At 40.0% G+C, this 18,137-nt stretch overlaps 1 protein-coding gene across 1 annotated transcript in view; it reads left to right on the top strand.

The window, feature by feature from the left end:
- LOC136438074 (partitioning defective 6 homolog gamma-like) overlaps nucleotides 1-9,319 on the top strand; it is a 43,782-nt gene extending 34,463 nt beyond the window's left edge. The window contains exon 3 of the mRNA XM_066432746.1: nucleotides 6,136-9,319. Coding sequence (XP_066288843.1) covers nucleotides 6,136-6,932 — 797 coding nt within the window. The 3' untranslated portion in view covers nucleotides 6,933-9,319. The remainder of the gene's footprint in view (nucleotides 1-6,135) is intronic.
- Nucleotides 9,320-18,137: the final 8,818 nt, after the last annotated feature.

The raw sequence follows: 18,137 nt of genomic DNA, 5'->3' as shown, positions 1-18,137 counted from the left end.
AGCGTCTTGGCTGTTGTCTCACCAGTCGCAAACTTGTCTCACTCCTGGAACAGTAGCTGCCGAATGATGATCGATGATCCTGGTATAAACTTACCTTCCGTGTATATGTTCATAATGTTGTGACGTAGTATGTACATGGCATTGTGTTGTTGACAAACAGCCCAAGCACAAGTGAAGGAGGTAGAATAGGAAACATCCTTCAACGACCCATAACAGTTGTCAAACATGTTACAAAGTTTACATAGTAGAAGTTTAATGTTAGTTGCGTTAAGTACAAGCGCCAACACAATTTTGAACAGATATGTAACGAAACTTTGAAAGGGAAACAACATTTGTGTTTTGTGTCTGTTTCATATCAACATTTTGAAATCAAGAAATGATGATAAATGTTTCAGCAATCATTGCCTTCTATCTGTACTTGATGTCAAATCAAGACGTTTAAAATCGTCGAAACGCCGAATGTATTCCCTGTGGTATGGTTGAGTCGATCCGATGACCATGAACGACCCACAAGAGCTCCGACGGAAACAGGTAGGTCTTGTTGGTCACCCAGCTGCACCCTCGACGGCCCAAGAGCTCCGACGGAAACAGGTAGGTCTTGTTGGTCACCCAGCTGCACCCTCTACGGCCCAAGAGCTCCGACGGAAACAGGTAGGTCTTGTTGGTCGCCGAGCTGCTCTCTCGACGGCCCAAGAGCTCCGACAGAAACAGGTAGGTCTTGTTGGTCGCCCAGCTGCACTCTCGACGACCAGCAGTGTAATTCCACGGAAGCCGGCAGATGGAAACCTGAATCATAGCTTAGAAAAGTAGCTACTGATGTCTATTCACTCACTATATTGTTGTATTCGTATTAACTTAATTAATCATAAGGCCTGATGGCGTATAACCTTCATCAACGTAAATAACTTATCCAAAAATACAACTGTATATATACTCTAGTAACTCCCACCATTTGTATTTATTTCGCAGTCAAAAATTCTTGATCAGAACTTTTCTAACTTTCTTATACTATCGCACAGCCCATGATAGAGACATTTTGCACGTCTGTGTTGACTTGAATTATAGACATCCGCCCGACCTGATAAAAGAGGACCGACATGTGTACTGTCAATCACAATTCACAACCATAGCAACAGCCCAGGCAACAGCCAGGCTGGGGGGACTGACTCTACTGTCGCAGTGGATGAGATTCGTATTTACATATCAAAGATTGTTGTTTACTTTTCTAAATCAACTAGGCATAGAGTACAATACCATTCCTGTCTTATCGATACTCTTTATTACTACTTATCTTTATCACTTATTTATATGTTACGCACACTCTTCGCTATTGATCATGAGTCAGCACGTGTTTACGAAGACCCGCCGGCGCCTTGTGTCAAATTACTGAAGTTTCAGCCGGCGGACACAGGCACGCGCAAGCCTTAAAACCTTGAGATTCGAAAATACAACTTTGGTCGATCTGCTACTACTAGTATTAGTAACGTTACTAGTATTTTATTTCTGTCAAAACTGTATCTAAATGGAACCGATGCAAAATTACAATGCTAGTATCGATGCTTGTAAAATTCGAAAATATCAGGCTGGGATCTACAGGGGCGTGTTTCTCGTCGGCGTGCGAGTTTTTGCAGGTGATTAAAGGGAGTTGTTCATTACTGCATAAAATGACCGTCTTGGTCGGCAAGTGCAAGACAGAAATCGATCTCGGTAAAATCTGATATTTGCTATAAAGTATAATCTCTTCGGCAAGCCTACGTTGATCCGTATAGGGGGAAAAGGTTTACATTGGAATCTCCTAATCAACATGACGATTGTGCGGCGTCAAAATCAAGAACGGATCCATATCCTTGATCATGATGCCATTTTCCGCATGCCGAAGGCTTTTTTTCTTAGACAAAACCTTTAGTAAATGCCAATCTAACAAGTCTCGTCGTCGTCAGAGCAATGAAAGTCCCACCCAGTCTCTGATCGGGGATCGGGGCCCGAAACGCAGTGATAGAAGTTTCCGAGGTCGTCAACGAAATCTACGCTGAAGAAAAATCAATTAGTCTTCAACATGTATGACTCAAAACCTGATTATTGCCAATCTCTTATTTGTCTTTCTTTTTTAGAACCACAAACTTAAACACTATCGTCCCGCCGCACTCATGTCAACGCAAGTTGCGTAGCCAAATTTATTGGGGTCAACAACCTCATGCGCGCCGCTTGAAAAAAAAGACACAGAAGAAAACTGGCTTCTTCCGATCAATCACTGTATCCAAGGATATTTATAAAATGTCCTTGCTGTATCCGACGTTACTGTTGCAAAATGGACGCTCTAATCAGTTATTACGGTACGGACACGCAAGCTCATTATCAACCACATTAACCGGAACCAAAATCTCCGTAATGAAGTGTTCACCGGCCCAAAAAAATTGTCGCAAATTTGACCTATGTACACAAATGGCCGCGAGGGATTCCATCGGCGCAGAACAGATCGTCCGCCGAGTTCAGAAGCGCCGTTGGCCTGAAGGTCTCACACAACGTTTTCCGCCTTGCGGGTTCCGTGACACTATATTTACCCCGCGGGGATACACGCAAAAACCCGAAGGGATACACGCAAAAACCCGCGGGGAGACACGCAAAAACACGCGGGGAGACACGCAAAAACACGCGGGGAGACACGCAAAAACACGCGGGGAGACACGCAAAAACACGCGGGGCATTGATGCATAACCCGAAAGCCCCACTGTAGCTTTTGATGTAAGGTGTAAAGTGGTGTAGGTTTGGTCACTAGTTGAAATGTGATGCAACGTATTCAAATATTGTTCAACACTCAGAGATTATTATAGAATGTTGATTTGTCCGTTTAGTCATTCATTACTGAGAAATATGTACCTTTTGTCAGGATGTGACAGTTAGAATTGAATCAGCAGCTTTACAATGCCACTGAGTAAAGTGGACTTGAAATACAACATCATGAACATGTACCAGTACTAGGGGTGGGTACCAGTACAAAAAATTCCGCTCCAGGTCCAGAGGGTCAGGTCCAGGTTTGGACCTGTACCTGTACCTGATTATAGTAGTGTCGCAGTACATCATATTTTGGAGAGCAATACACACGTAAAAGTCTCCAAACGTCATGTCTGGAACGATATAATTTCTTAGGTTTGCACTTTGTCTCAAAATTATAAGATATATAACTATACTCTCCTCGCCGTCTGTTTACTTATCCTTTAAGTGTTTCTAGATATGATTCACAGCTAACGTCTTCGAAAACGAAGTTAAATCTGCTGTTTTGTATTTTCTTAGACCAGTTATGTGGCCGCCTGCTGGTAGCCTGGTACTGTGAATTTTCTAATCGGTCTATAGGTCGGTCCACTGATTTTTTACGGACCGGTTTTTTTGGACCGGTCCATTAAGAAATACCGGTTTTGTACCGATACCCACCCCTAACCAGTACCACTTGCGTAGGTAGTTTACTACAGGTTAAACAAGAGTTGTACAGGTATCACCTAGCCTGCACTTGATTTATGATCAAGCCATCCGCAACGCTATGGTCACGTACGGCCAAAACTTACCACAGAGAACACTGTGCGAAAGGTGAAATATCTTCTGCGCACTGCTAACAACTTGACTTTGATGTTAACGTTGCCGTGGAACCTCAAATTTACCCACACAAATTCCGTAGTCAGGATGGAATGAGCTCTGGTATTTCAAGAGCATCTTGACTTTTAAGTCAATGCCCGCTTTCATGTCAAATTTGCTCGCACAAAAACCATTGAGTGGACAGAATAGGCTTTAGTTTAGCATTTCAAGAGCACTTGGAGGCCCTGACATTTGCATGCGTAGTGGGTAGTACTAGTAGTAGTACAGTATTTTTCCACTACTCTCACCTCTCAAATAAACGTACCGGTACGTTTATTTTTTTTCGCCTATAGTTCCACCCGGTACGTTCTTATTCTAGACGGTACGTTTATTATTTTTTGAAAAATTGAGGCTTTGCAAACCAGGAATCCCTCTAAAATCGTAAGTTAAGGTTTTTCTGCCCATATTTCCCCGGTATTTTTGCTCGTAATTCGCTATTTTTCGGCCTACCGGCGTAGATTTTCTCGCCGCTTTGACGGCCTTGTGAAAAGTATCCTGGCGGCACTCGTAACATATCGTGTATCGCTATGACCCGGTCCGCTATGACGCTACAAAGTAAACCGGAAAATAAGACGCGACATTGACATTTTAAAATACAATTTTCATACAAATAACTTTGATAGTGTCTGTTTACATCGTAAACCAAAGCACGCTGATCAAAAACGTGTGCAGTAGAGTGCACGCCTGCAGGGGGAATAATAATTTCCTGACCACTATATCCGTAGTATGGGCAGCGCGGCGGAAGAATTATTTGTTCGCAGAAGACATGTAACACGTTAAAACAACAATCATAACTTAACTTCCCTTGTGATATGTGTTTTGAGGCCACAAAATCTGTAAAACGGCAGAAATATGTCCGATATGATTCGGTAAACAACAGCGCGAGATCGCAAAACATGGCCGCCACTCTTAGGCATGGCGACAGTAAAACTAGCAGCATATTGAGTAGTGCGGATACCGATCTTTAAAATGATACTGTAAACGCATGGGAATATTATATATTTTGGGCAACGATAGACACACAGCGCCATATTTATTTTCAGAGGGTTCATTTTTTAAAATAATCGTAAGATTTTCCCAATTTTGGCGGTTCATCGCGGGTTTCTAGTGTCAACACGTAATGGGTAACTTCTTAGTATGTGCGGTCTGTGACGTTGAGCTACTTTTACAGTCGATCTCTGTTCAATATTGTGGGATTTACCGCGGGAACTCGAAATCCGAGCGTCTCACTTTGCTTTCGACGCTATGGAGCAAAACTTTATAGAAATATTTCTTTTGTGGAAGGATTTGTGTTTTTTTTCTGGTTGATGTCTTTAGAAAATATGATCAGGTACATTTAACTTAAGTACTCTGATGATTTTTGTTATATGTCACTGATTGTCAGTCATACTAAAATGATATAACAATTTTCTTTGATCACTTGCTTCAAGTTCCAAGTAGAAAAAGCATGTATCATGTACATTTTCACTTGTTGAATTTGAAAGCACCGTGACCCCCGGTTAGGGGTCATAGCGGGGAACCTATGCCAAATTTTTCAATATTACTATTATATTTTACGAAGAGGCGAGGAAGATCATCATGATTTGAACAAGCTATGGACAGTTGTTCTGTTCAATATCTATATACTTAATAGGTCTGGCATAATTGACTAGATATAAGTTACCTACCTGCTTATTATCTTATTTCCCTCTGACACTGTGACAGTTGTACACGTATGAACACAGTTTACCTAGCCTCGACTGTCGATTTTTGAAATTTTCTGGGGGGTACTTTTATTCCAGGGGGTACTTATATTACATTTTGAAAATTTGTCCGGGGGGTACTTCTATTCCAGGGGGTACTTCTATTTGAGAGGTGAGAGTACCATTGCGATATACGTACTGTAATTTTTTTACTTGTTAACCATACGGTAACTTAATTTTACCTACTTAAAGTTAAAAGGTCACTAGTCAACTGTTAAAATTTCATCATCGCAAATATATGATCACTAACATTTGACTGATTTTGAGACAGTAATGTTTGTGCCCACCACTAAAATTGAATGCCACGAACTACATGTACTCCCTTTTCCCCAATCGCTAAAATTACCAACCACAATATCAAATGGATTTACATTATACGTACTTTGGCTCATCTAAGACATGTATTCGGAATAAAACATAAAGTTAAACATCAATATGTCTTGTATGATTCATGATTATATGATTATGGTTACCTCCAAGACTTCAATAATGAAATCTAATTTCATTCCTCCAAGTTAGTTCAGGTTTACTGATACTGATAGTGTGATAGTTGTAGCTACATTTTTGTCAAAGGAAAACATATTTTTTATGTTTTTCCTCTTCACAACTACGCTATATCCAGTTGTTGTGAATATTTGGAGAGGAGCTACATGTAGATATAGAATAACTCCTTTAATTAATTGTTTATTGTCTCTTCCTTATCATTTCAATAATGCATTCTAAATGACTTTTCTTTAACGTGTCATGTTGTACTTGTTTGCTACAGGCGAAGACCAAGGGGAGTTTAACGGATACGGAACTCTGAACAGGAGCAAGAAGTTCGGCCTCCCGGGCCCGCTGTCTGCGCAGAAGCCAAAGCCTCGTCTCCAGATCAGCCAACCGCAGGACTTCAGGCGTGTTTCCGCCATCATCGACGTCGACATCGTACCGGAAACCTACCGCAGGGTCAAGCTACACAAGCACGGATCCGACAAACCCTTGGGGTTCTACATTCGCGACGGCACGAGCGTACGCGTCACCCCCCACGGACTCGAGAAGGTTCCCGGGATCTTCATCTCCAGATTGGTTCCCGGAGGGCTCGCGGAAAGCACCGGATTACTGGCCGTTAACGACGAAGTACTGGAGGTCAACGGTATCGAGGTTTTCGGTAAATCTTTGGACCAAGTCACGGACATGATGGTGGCGAACAGCCACAATCTGATCATAACGGTGAAGCCGGCGAACCAACGGAACAATGCGGTACGCAAGGGCTCTCTGAGCACCTCGGTGGGGTCGGGACATTCCGCCGGGTCGTCAACGGACGACAAACCGCTACTGAATGACAAGGGTGCGCGGGAGTCGTCGTATTCGAACGACGCCTACCACAATGACGAGACTCTCGAAGAAGAGGAGAGCGACGAGGAAGAGGACATTATCAGAGACGTGGTTGTCACGAAAACGAACGGGAACGTACCCTCGACGGAACAAGATGGCGGACAAGAAGACGAAGAAGAGGAAGAAGAAGAGGGCGAGGAACAGACCAACAGTAAAACAGACCAGGACAGTGCTGTATACACGCTATGATGGGGGAGGGGGGCGTAACATGATGGGGGAGGGGGGCGTAACGGGCTAGTTACCTACAAGTACTTCTAATAGACAAACAATAGAAAATAATACACGAAGAAATGGAAATTCTGCCGTGGTGTGATAATAGTTAATATGGAGAAACTAAGGCAATAGCTGCAAGTTAAACAGGTGTAAAAAGAAAACTAATAACAAGCCTTTAATCATTCTCAGTCGTGGCAAATTTACAGAAATGCTGAAGAAATTTCTGGCAAGACAGTTGTATTAACATAGAGTCAAATATATCCTTCTTTTAGTTCAGATTATGAACTGTCCTGCTGCAAGGAAACATTCAACAAGGTTTCTATGAACACAAAAGTTTCTGTGTAAACTGTATTAGTACGTTCTGCAAAAGGTAGCATTTTTTCGGTCTAAACTAAAAGTGGTTTTTTAGAAGCCATCTTGCATTCCTATCTTTCTGTGACTTGTCACGCTCAGAGTCGTACGAGCATCTGCAAGAAAATAACAGCACATACCCCATGCTTTCCACAATTTATCCAGTGACAGAATTTAGAAGAAGATTAAAACGATAAAGCATAGACTGTCAAAGGCGTTTAAAGTTGTTCTTTGTATAATTATTGTACATTGTCACCACCGAAATCTTTTTGGGTAGTTTTTGGATGCATTTGTTTTTCATTAAAAAAATCTTGGATATTACTCTGAAACCTTTACTAGAAGCCAAAAATAGTGAAAAAAAGTCCCCAGTTAAAATAGGTCAAAGGTCAATGACACTTGTTGACCTCTCTAACCACCCAACTTAACAGTGATGCTTTGCTGTCTTACTATGTTAGATTTAATTTTTCTCAGTATGCTTGTCTCATTTTAGAGTCTAGCATACAATATTCTGGTAGATTTGTATTTTCTTTGTTTTTGTATTCCTTTTATACGTGGTCTAGTATTGAAAATGAAATCCTGCCGCCAAAAAGGTTTACAAAAACAAAGCCGCATTCATGTATCTGCTTGGAGATTGTAAAGCTTTGGGACCACCATTGCACAGCGGATATTTATTGTAAAAGTGAATAATATTGGTGGTAATTTAGGTATTATCTTCTTTGATCATTTTGCACAGCCAGGGGTTATGTGATATTAAGTAGGGCACCAGTAGCAATAAACGCAATGCTCACTAGGGGTATATTATTAATTATGGCATTTAACATTTTAAAGATGCATTTGACATTTCCATGTAAATATCTAATTGGAGGAGCAGATCATAAATGTGTGTATCATTGAAAAATAAGATTCGGCCAGATGATATGTAGTTATTGTACAGCACAAATTGGGACCATATTTTTCATGTTATAGAAGAGTGAGCGCCCTTGGACTTGAAAGTAAGAATGTCTGTATGCCTGCAATCGTGTATAAGAAACAAATTTGGAAAGAAATATAAATAGGATGATGCCTTACAATGTGCTTATAAACACTCTAGATATACATGAACTGTTTGATATATTGAAATCTTTGTTGTGAAAGTACATGTACCTTCCCTGGGGCCATTGTCATCAAAATAGGTGGCTTTTGCAATTTATCACAGTGCCGGTAGCTTGAATGTTAAAAATTTAGAAATGCCACTGCAAGCATTTTGTTGTAATACACCAGCTAACATGTGGACAATATGCTCAGTGAAGGCATCACTTTTCAACTTATTACAGGCAATGTTTTTTATTACAACAGCCACCTATGGATCCTTAGGGAGTGGTGATAGTCCTGTCAATCAAGTTAGTTCATGGCATTGATTGGTTGTAAAAATCATCTGGGGTTACAAGGAAAATTTCATATGTCTTGGAGCTCATGTATATCTAAAAACATGCAAACGAAGCTGCAATGCTTTTTTATTTGCTTTGGCCGCGAAGTCACTTGGCCGAATACGAATGAATTTTGAGAGCTTTCGGGACAATCTAATGTATTCTGTTTCTCAACATATCGTGTGTGAATACAGTAGGTCTTTGTGGAGGTAAAAAAACGGCAGCATTCTCGTTTCGTGGCAAAGTTTGGTATTTTTGGATCAAAGGAGTATAACGTATGGTTTGATTGAATGTTGGGTAATATTATTTGCTACTTAGATAATTGTATATGTACTTAATTTCCTCCAGATATGTGTCGTTTTGCTAGCACTTATGAGTTAGGATAGGCGAAGAATTGTACTAAAAAAAACATGTATGTCGTACGTACGTATATATAGGTATGTTGGTTGAATCGAGAGCGTATTGGGCTTGTTTTATATATGAAGGGGTATTTCTGGAGTAGGTGCTTTTAACAGTCTTTGTACATAAGTACCACTATTTTTACTGCAAGTATTGATGCTGAAGCAGTCAGTCGGAAGGAGGACTTCAATACAGCCTTTAAATGTGTCTTCATCAGTGTATTTATGTGTGCGTGTCATTCTTTCTTATAATTAGATGCTTTGTATTGGAAGATAGGCCACCCCCCACCCCCGGACGAACAACATTTAGTTACTGTACTAAAATCAACAGTAGCTAATTGAACTATTGGCACAAAACTTTGTCTTGAAATTAATCTTCTTTTAAAGACTACTTCAAGACATCCTAAATTGTCTTAACCTCATTAACATACCTATTCAGAGTTTTGGTATAAAACCTGGTGTTCTCAGTCCTATTGTTAGTCACTGACGAAAGACAGTGGATGCTGTCTGAAATGTCTGACTGTTTCAAAATTTTATCCAGTTGCTTGAGTAATTATTTTTGCGTATCTTACTACCTGGATGTCTAACTTTCATCAACATATATACATGTAGGCCATGTTGATTTGATAATATGGATGACATCCTCGCGCGCATGAATGTTCATCTGTTTCCAAAAAAAAGAATAGTTTTCTACCATGCTGTGAATAATACAAAGCAGGTTCAAAATTAGCAAATATATTCCATGAATTACAACAACAAAAATATTTCGGGAAACAGATAGTAATGTAGCAAGGTCAAAGATAAAGATGTAAAGAAAATGGAAAAAGAAAATTCTCCTGAATGGTAGACATACTCTTGTTTATTCATTTGTTCACTGCCCACGTAGATTTCATAATATGAAGGCAACATTTTCTTTGCCAAACTTTATTTTATTCACACGCTCGCATCAGTTTTGGGGTGCCAGAGGATGTCATCCATATAATGAAATCATATACAATGTATTGGCCATATATTGTAGTACCTGGATCCGGAGGGCAGGGTTTCAAAGCCCTTTAGCTTTGCCTGGATGAAAGACTGTTTCCAGGGTCTGCACAAGCCAGCTTCTCAACACTAGGCTAGGCTAGGACCAACATGCCCCCGAGGAAATTCAAGGTAAAATTTTCTTGGAAGCATGTTGGTCCTACAGCAAAGGAGCTGGCCTGTGTAGGTCCTGGAAACAGTCTGGCATCCAGGCTACCTGTAGGCACTTTTCTTAGGAAATAGAGAGAAGTAAACAGAGAAGCAGAGAATAGTAAACAGAAGTAGATAACAGTAAACCGAAGTTTAATAACAGTAAACCCTTATGTTTGGCAAACCATTTGGAGTCGATAAAATCATAATCCGCGATCAAAACTATCAATGTCCCTAGGTATACAACTCCCACAGAGAAGCTCTACTATCCTGACTGTATACCTGATTCATCATAGGAAATCAAACAGATATAAATAATGCATAATCTAACAGATGCTGTAAACGATTAATCACAGAGCTTTACTCAATTTCCTTCCAAATTGTGTGGGTGAATCTAAACGTTTGCTGTGCCCACGGACTATCAACCAAATTAGCAACTTTCTTAGATTAAAGCCCCCCTCTCATTGGACCCGCGCCACGCTGGCGGCGTCTCTGTGTCCTAAACTGGATTTGTGTTACCCTTGACTTTATAATGGGAATATCATTCAAAATGTACAAGTATGACCAAAAAATTAAACGACAGTAAAACACACAAAGCTTAAAAATATTAGTTTTTTGTCGATAAAATTCGTTGAGCTTGACTGCTTTGTCAATTCGATCGGCCGCAGCGACGCCGCCTTCTCCTGTCACCCGAGCACGATTCTTCCTCGTCTTTTGAGTCTTCTTGTTAAAACAAAGAGGCACAGCCGGAGGTGAACAGCTGTTGTATGCATGCAGGTCAGGAGCAGAGAGACAGGTGCAGCAGGTGTGATGTGACACGGACAGTAGTGAGTCCTGTCACGGGATGATGTCACTATCTTCGTGACCAATCAACTTACGGGGCCTGCAGGGTGAGTCGGTACAATCACAGAAGCCCTGTGTCATCACATATACTGTAAATGCAGAAATGTTCGCGGCGGTTTTATGTTCGCGGTGTCCGTTTCACAGCGAACTCAAAAACACCGCTAACATTTTGACTATTGCATGCTATAGAAGTATGTAACTATAACGCTGCCGCAAACTTAAATCCACTGCAAACATCCCATTTTTTGCGTTAGCACGAAATAAAAACCACGCGAATTTAAATGCATTTACAGTACATAATCTAATTAAGTATACATGCATTAGACCTGACGTTTTCTGTAGTAATCTAGAAAATTGGGGACAACCTTCTGCTGAAAGATTAAATTTTCAGTGTAATTATTTTGCAATTCTTAAGTACGAAATGCCCTACACTTCTCCCTATAATGTATGCCTCACGAAATATCTAAAATATGATTTCTTTACTGTGGAATCTTAATTTCTATAAAGACATATTTGCTGTGATTTGAGGTTGTTTTCAGGTAGATATTCAAAAGTGTTTGTTTTTCAATTATTAAGCATTGAGTATCAAATTCAGTGGATCCTAGGGCCCGAGTTCGATCCTAGGGGTCGACTACAGCTCGGATATATTTGAAGGGATTGCATTCGTCATTTCGGATGGTGACGTAAAGCCGGCGGCCCCGTGTATGAGGGACCTTCAGGCATTAGCCTCAAGCGTCAAACTTCTCCTGCACGTAAAAGAAGAGTTCGGAGACCTCATATCTCCATAAATTATTCTGTTTATGCAAATGACTTCGACATTTACATAATCTATGCTTGATCATAAACACCTTTAACTAAACTTCCACATGTCACAATATTGAGAGTCCTGTCATTTACCACTCAGATGATATATGGCGCTTTTGCATCAATTATGCAAATTAGGAACATATTTGCATGATTGGTACCTGTTAATGTTCCACTTGCCATTAAGTTCATGTTACAAGTATTTGAGCCTTATAATGGAAAACACTACAAATATAGATTTTCATTATTCATTATGCATATTAAGTCCCAATTAGCATTATTTGCGTTTATTATTTACAGCTCTGTCTAAGCTACCTGCATACTAAATATCATGGAAATCCTCCTTAGAACATTTTCATAATAGTACCCCGGCAGTTCCAAAGCAAGCTGCTAGGGGACCCAAACCTACACCACTTCTTCATTACATCACAAGCTATCTGCAACAACAAAATCAAGATCCATAGCGCGTCCAGCTCAAAAGATTCAAAAAAAAAAAGTTCTCCTGTAGTACCCAGTTCACATACCAGGAAGCCCAAAATTGATCTTGACTTTCGGCTTCTTAACACCTGCCCACATACCAAATACCATCAAGAGGTTCCTGAGTTATGCTGACTACAGTAGTCTGGAAGCACAAACACACAAGCACACACACACAGACGTACACACAGAGACACACCCAAAACTATATCTCAATTTTTCATGCCGGAGATAAATATCATTCAGCACAAATTGCACAGAAGCATTAGTCTACAACTTTTCAAAGGTTTCCAAGAAACTACTTCATGCCCCATCTACTCTCGTACTCCGGAGGTCGCGAAGGAATACTGTGTTCTGCGGCCTCCACACACCCATTATCCTTTTACTTTTCACTTCATATGATATGAAAAACTCCCTATAGACCAGAGGGTTTGTCCAGAGATAGTTGAAGACGAATATCACTTTTTGATTGTACGTCCCAAATATTTTGATATACGTAATTCACTATACTCAGTGCTATCGTCGGACTTACCAGGATTCATCTCAATGGACTTGAATAGCAAATTTAAGTACATAATGACATGTGACAATCCATTCATGGTATACATTGGGAAATATATCAAAGAATGTCTAGACGTTAGAAACTCCTCCAATAATTGTAAAATCCCATTGTCATCCCATACTACTACACCATATTGTATAAGATAGACTAGTACACCATATTGTATAATATAGACGGATTAGCCTAATAGAATGTTATCTATGTACCAGTGAATGCCATACTTTGTACCTTGTACAATTGTTGTGCAATAAAGTTATTATTTATGATATCTAATGTGAAAAATTGTGTGTAAAACCCAACAAAATGTGTTTACTGAAGTAACGCTGAATGGCAAACTGGCCGAAGGAATGGCGTTAACACAGAATGAAACAGTTTATGTTAAAAGATTATCAAAACATGTCTTGGAGAGTGCACAAGTCAACAGGGGATGACGTTGTGCCGCATGCAAAAGATAGATGATGTTAAGTAATAACTTATTGGGACCTTAGCCGGGATATGCAGTCTTACGTTGTTAGTGCACCAAGAAGTTTATGTTTTCAGTTGTCCCATGGTAAAGCAGCTACGCCGGGCGTGGGCGTGTATGTTTGTCAACAGCATAAATTAAGAACTTTAGATGGATCTTCGTGATATTTAGGAGGTAAATATGTCAAGTTTTAAAATGGTTCATCTGGCGTTTTCCTACGGTACTGCAGCGGACTGTGTGTGTAGTTATGTGTGTCTGTATGTGGACACCATAACTCAAGAAGCTGTAAATGGTTCTGCATGATATTTAGTGGATAGGTTTGGGTCGCGAAAAGGGAGGTCAAGTTCGATAATATGGCATCCTAGCTGGTAATAAGGTACTGCAGCGGAGCTTTAAAGTTTGAGGTCAAATTTTCTGCAAGTATACGGTTGTGATTTTTGTGTGGTATATCGGACCTTATTTGCATAGTCAAGGAGAAACATTTATTCTTTATAATACATCACCTGATAAGCTTAATGTCATTGGTGAATAAGGTCGTGGAACTAATCCATGGAATAATCAGGCGCATTATGTAACTGCAAATCAAAGATGTAAAGAATTCAAACAGACCATATCAAAGTAGAGCTACTTTTTTTTTGTGCCAGAGCAGAAATTTGGTTACATGCAAGGTGAGACCTATTCTCTACGACAGAATCTAAAATGGCTACAGGTCTACATACATCCTATTGTGGATTTACACCTGACAAGATAATACATACATCATCATTGACTGTTTAGAAATACACCATTCAATGAGTCACAAATGTTTTCCACATTTCATGTATGTAAAACATACATACACAGTTCATGTCACCATTTTGCTAACAATTTGTTCGGTATACATTAGAACTCTGAACATTAAATTTACCAGTACTTGTGGCACACATGTACATCTACCCAAACAGTCCACATAATAAAGGTTAAAACATTGACTGAACTGTCGCAATTATTGCCAAGAAACACTATAACAGGCAGTACATTGTCTCCTTTGCGACGTTCTCTGTTATTCCTCTAAAGTGTGCCAATGGTGGTACATATAGACAAACATCAAAACATCCACATCTTCTCGCCAATGAGACAGCTTTCAAATCTGATACTGTTCTACATCTGATACAAGACTCAGTAATTTCAATGATGTGCCATTTACTGCACATAATGAGAAAACAAATATGGTGCTGATAATGATAGTCGGATACAATGAAATATTACTTTTGGTCTGTTTGATACTTAAGAATGTTCAAGTTTTCGAAAGGAAATTCACTGATCTATCATCATTTTTAGGAACACATCTTGTTATTAGAAACACCTTTCAGTTTCTTCCGGTATATATAGTAGTATATGTCGTCTACAACTCGCTATTGTCAATCAAGTACAAATCCTATGGATGAAACAATAGAGGTTTGTTATACACATACTATGTGTATTTCAGTTTTGATTTGCTTACATCACAACAGCATAGAATGTCGCGGAAATGAACTTCACAATGCGTCGTGGGGAGACTCTTACTAACATGTAAATGGTACAAGAAAGCATAAAGAAAGTAACGTTAGATGAATCTAGTACTAGGAAGATAATTAAAAAATACTAAATTGAAAAGTAATATACAAAAAATCTACAAGTAACATATGGTATGATGTAGATAAAATCATCAAGGTAGCTTTGGATAATTGGAATAAACATTACATCAGATCATAGTTTAGGAATAAATGAACGTATAGAGATCAAATAAAAAACATAGGGAGGAATTTCATTTGTCTATGATATTTCTTGTAGAGAATTCAATTCTTTGATAGAAAAACCAGATCAGGCAAGAGCTTCTGAACGGGCACTGACTACAAGGTTTACAATTTACCGAGCTACAAACTTTATGTGCTTGCACAGTTATTTGTCGTTTTGTTTGTTTGTTTGCTTGTTTGTTTCGGCTTTTTTGTACATCTGAACATACCGCTAATACACATTAGTGTGTAAATCCTAGTTTATATTCAGACTTAGAAATTTGAATATCACTTTGTTCGAGGTGTAGGGGCTTTTTATTGAAAAGAAAAAACGTTTTAGTTACGAATTTAGTTTGGCCTTCGAAATTCTATTTATTTTCGAATACACACAAGTTGTCAAGGTATCTGTTTACTTTTCACACTGGGCAACAGCAGCTTTGCGTTTGAGGAGAAGGGAAGGAGGTACATCTTAAGGTTCACTGCTGTTGAGAGGTACAGTGGTCTTCTCTTCAGGACACTGCCCTGGACCCGGGTCTTTGAATACTGGGCGTGGAGTCTTTTCAATACATGGGTATAGAGAATTCGACTCTAAAGCAGATGTTTCTGTGTTATATGTTTGATTATTAGCACCCAATGATTCAGTGGACTGGCTCTGCCCTGTCTGATCATGACCACTCGTCAATACAGTAACCGTGATGTTTGTGCTTTACTCAGTTATGGCCTGAGACTGCACTGTCTGATTATCAATATATAGCTGGGGTGTTTGTAACGGATCCGCTGACGGCGTCAGCCTTGTCCTGCCCTGCCTGATCATGACCACTGGCTGTGGTGTTTGTTTTAGACTCAGTAAAGGCCTGAGACCGGCCCTGCGCCGTTTGACCATGAACATTAGTCATTATACCAGTCGATGTGTTTGTGTCGGATTCGCTAGTGGTCTCAGACTGGCCCTGACCTGACTGATCATGACCATTGGTCACTACACCGGCTATGGGATTTGTTGTGGATTCAATGTAGGCCCGAGACTGGCCCTGCAATGTCTGGTAATGCTGGTATTCTTCAGCATCTTCATACAGGCCGGAATGACCACTAACGTTAACAGCAGCTGTGGTGTGAGTGTAAGTTTCTCTGATAGCCTGAGACTGGCCCTGTCCTGTCTGCCAATTACCACTAGCTATTTCAGAATGTGTAGATGCTGGATGCTTTGATGGTGTCCCCCCATACATAGGATTTGGAATTAAGACTGCAAGCACTTCGTTATGTGACATATGAAACTGACCATGTCCTATCTGATCATTGCCACTGCTCAATACTGCAGCTGTGGTGTTTGGGGTGCTCAAACCAACCTTGGGATTTGGACATGGTGTATTTCCGACATCCAAATTTTGATGTCGAGTGGTACCCTGGGACTGACCCTGCCCACCTTTAATCACTGAAACTGTAGCAGTAGTTGTGGTGTTTGTGTTGTTGAAAACAGCTCCGCAATTTGGAGAGGGAGTATTTCTTGAAATCAAGGATTCAGTGGTGACCTGAGACTGACCCTGCCCTGTTCCATTATGAACATTAGTTTTTTCGATAGCTGTGGCATTTGTGCAGCTGAAAACAATATTGGGACTTTTAGGGCATGGATGGGCTTTCTTAGCCCTCCTCTTCCGACAGATCATGATAAATGCAACAATTATGGCAGTGCCAGCTATTGAACCAGCGTTAGATCCAATGACAACAAGTAATGTCGGACTGAAAGAAGATTCATAGAGATTGTTACTTTCAGCCGTTCTTACAGATGTTAATTTGGTATCCACGGACAGCGTTGTAAATACGGCACCTTCAGAACGTGCCTTCGAGGGAGCATTTTGTTTAAAGTGCCAATGATAGTGAACGGCTGTATCATGGTAACAGTTCTTATCACTTTTGAATTGGCTATCAACAGAACTTGTGGAGCCAGCATAAATTACTGTCGGGTGAGGATCGCTCTCTGTATGGCCAAATGAAGACGGTACAGACACTGGAGATGAGGTGAATGAAGCTTTTGTGTCAACAGACATTGTTGATGCAGTTTGTTCTTCACAGATCATGTCTTCAGGGTCAATGTCTTTCAGCAGTTTACCCACGTTAGCAGATGGGGCACATATCATTTGATTTTCAAATGGATAAGACCCTGTCATTTTAAGCCTGAAGGGAACCAAATTACAGTCACACTGCCAGGGGTTGAAGTAAATTTCTACCTCAGGAGTTGAAGAGAAAATATCATAAGTTGACGGGAGAAGGACAGATATCTGGTTGTTGCTCAGCAACAACTGCTGGAGCTTTGGTAGATTTAAAAATGTGCCAGCCTCAATAGCTGATATCTTGTTGACATTCAGGAACAAAATTTGGAGCTGTGGAATATCTGCAAATGTACCAGATTGAAGGTTTATTATCTGGTTTGACTGTAGGTACAATTTTTGCAACTGAGGCAGATTCGAAAACGCACCAGACTGAATCTTAGTTATCTGGTTGTGACTCATGCTCAAATATCGCAGCAATGGTTTGTTTGAGAATGCACCACATTGAATGAAAGTCATGTTGTTGTAGTCCAAGTACAATTCTCCGAGTTTTGTTAGCTTTGAAAATGTACCAGGCTGAATGTTTGTTATCTGGTTTCGACTCAGGTACAACACTACCAGTTTGGGTAGATTTGAAAATGTTTCAGGGTAAATGTGAATAATATGGTTTTTCATCAAGCTCAGCCACTGAAGCTTGGATAGATTTGGGAAACGATCTATGGTAAAGATACGATTTGCAGCAAGGTCTAAACGATCCAAGTTCTTGTACCTAGACAGTACTTTCATTTCTGACTTACTCAAAGTTGTTAATGTATTATGTCTCAAGTCCAAGGAAACTATGGGTGTTGGTAGGTTCTGAGGAATACTGGCGAGGTTCAGACTGTCACAATTGTCACAGATATAATCCGATA

This window comes from Branchiostoma lanceolatum, chromosome 7 (genome assembly GCF_035083965.1).
Source record: "Branchiostoma lanceolatum isolate klBraLanc5 chromosome 7, klBraLanc5.hap2, whole genome shotgun sequence".
Taxonomy (NCBI): Eukaryota; Metazoa; Chordata; class Leptocardii; order Amphioxiformes; family Branchiostomatidae; genus Branchiostoma; species Branchiostoma lanceolatum.
The sequence above is the reverse complement of the archived record's forward strand: the minus strand, read 5'-3'. Positions and strand labels throughout refer to the sequence as shown.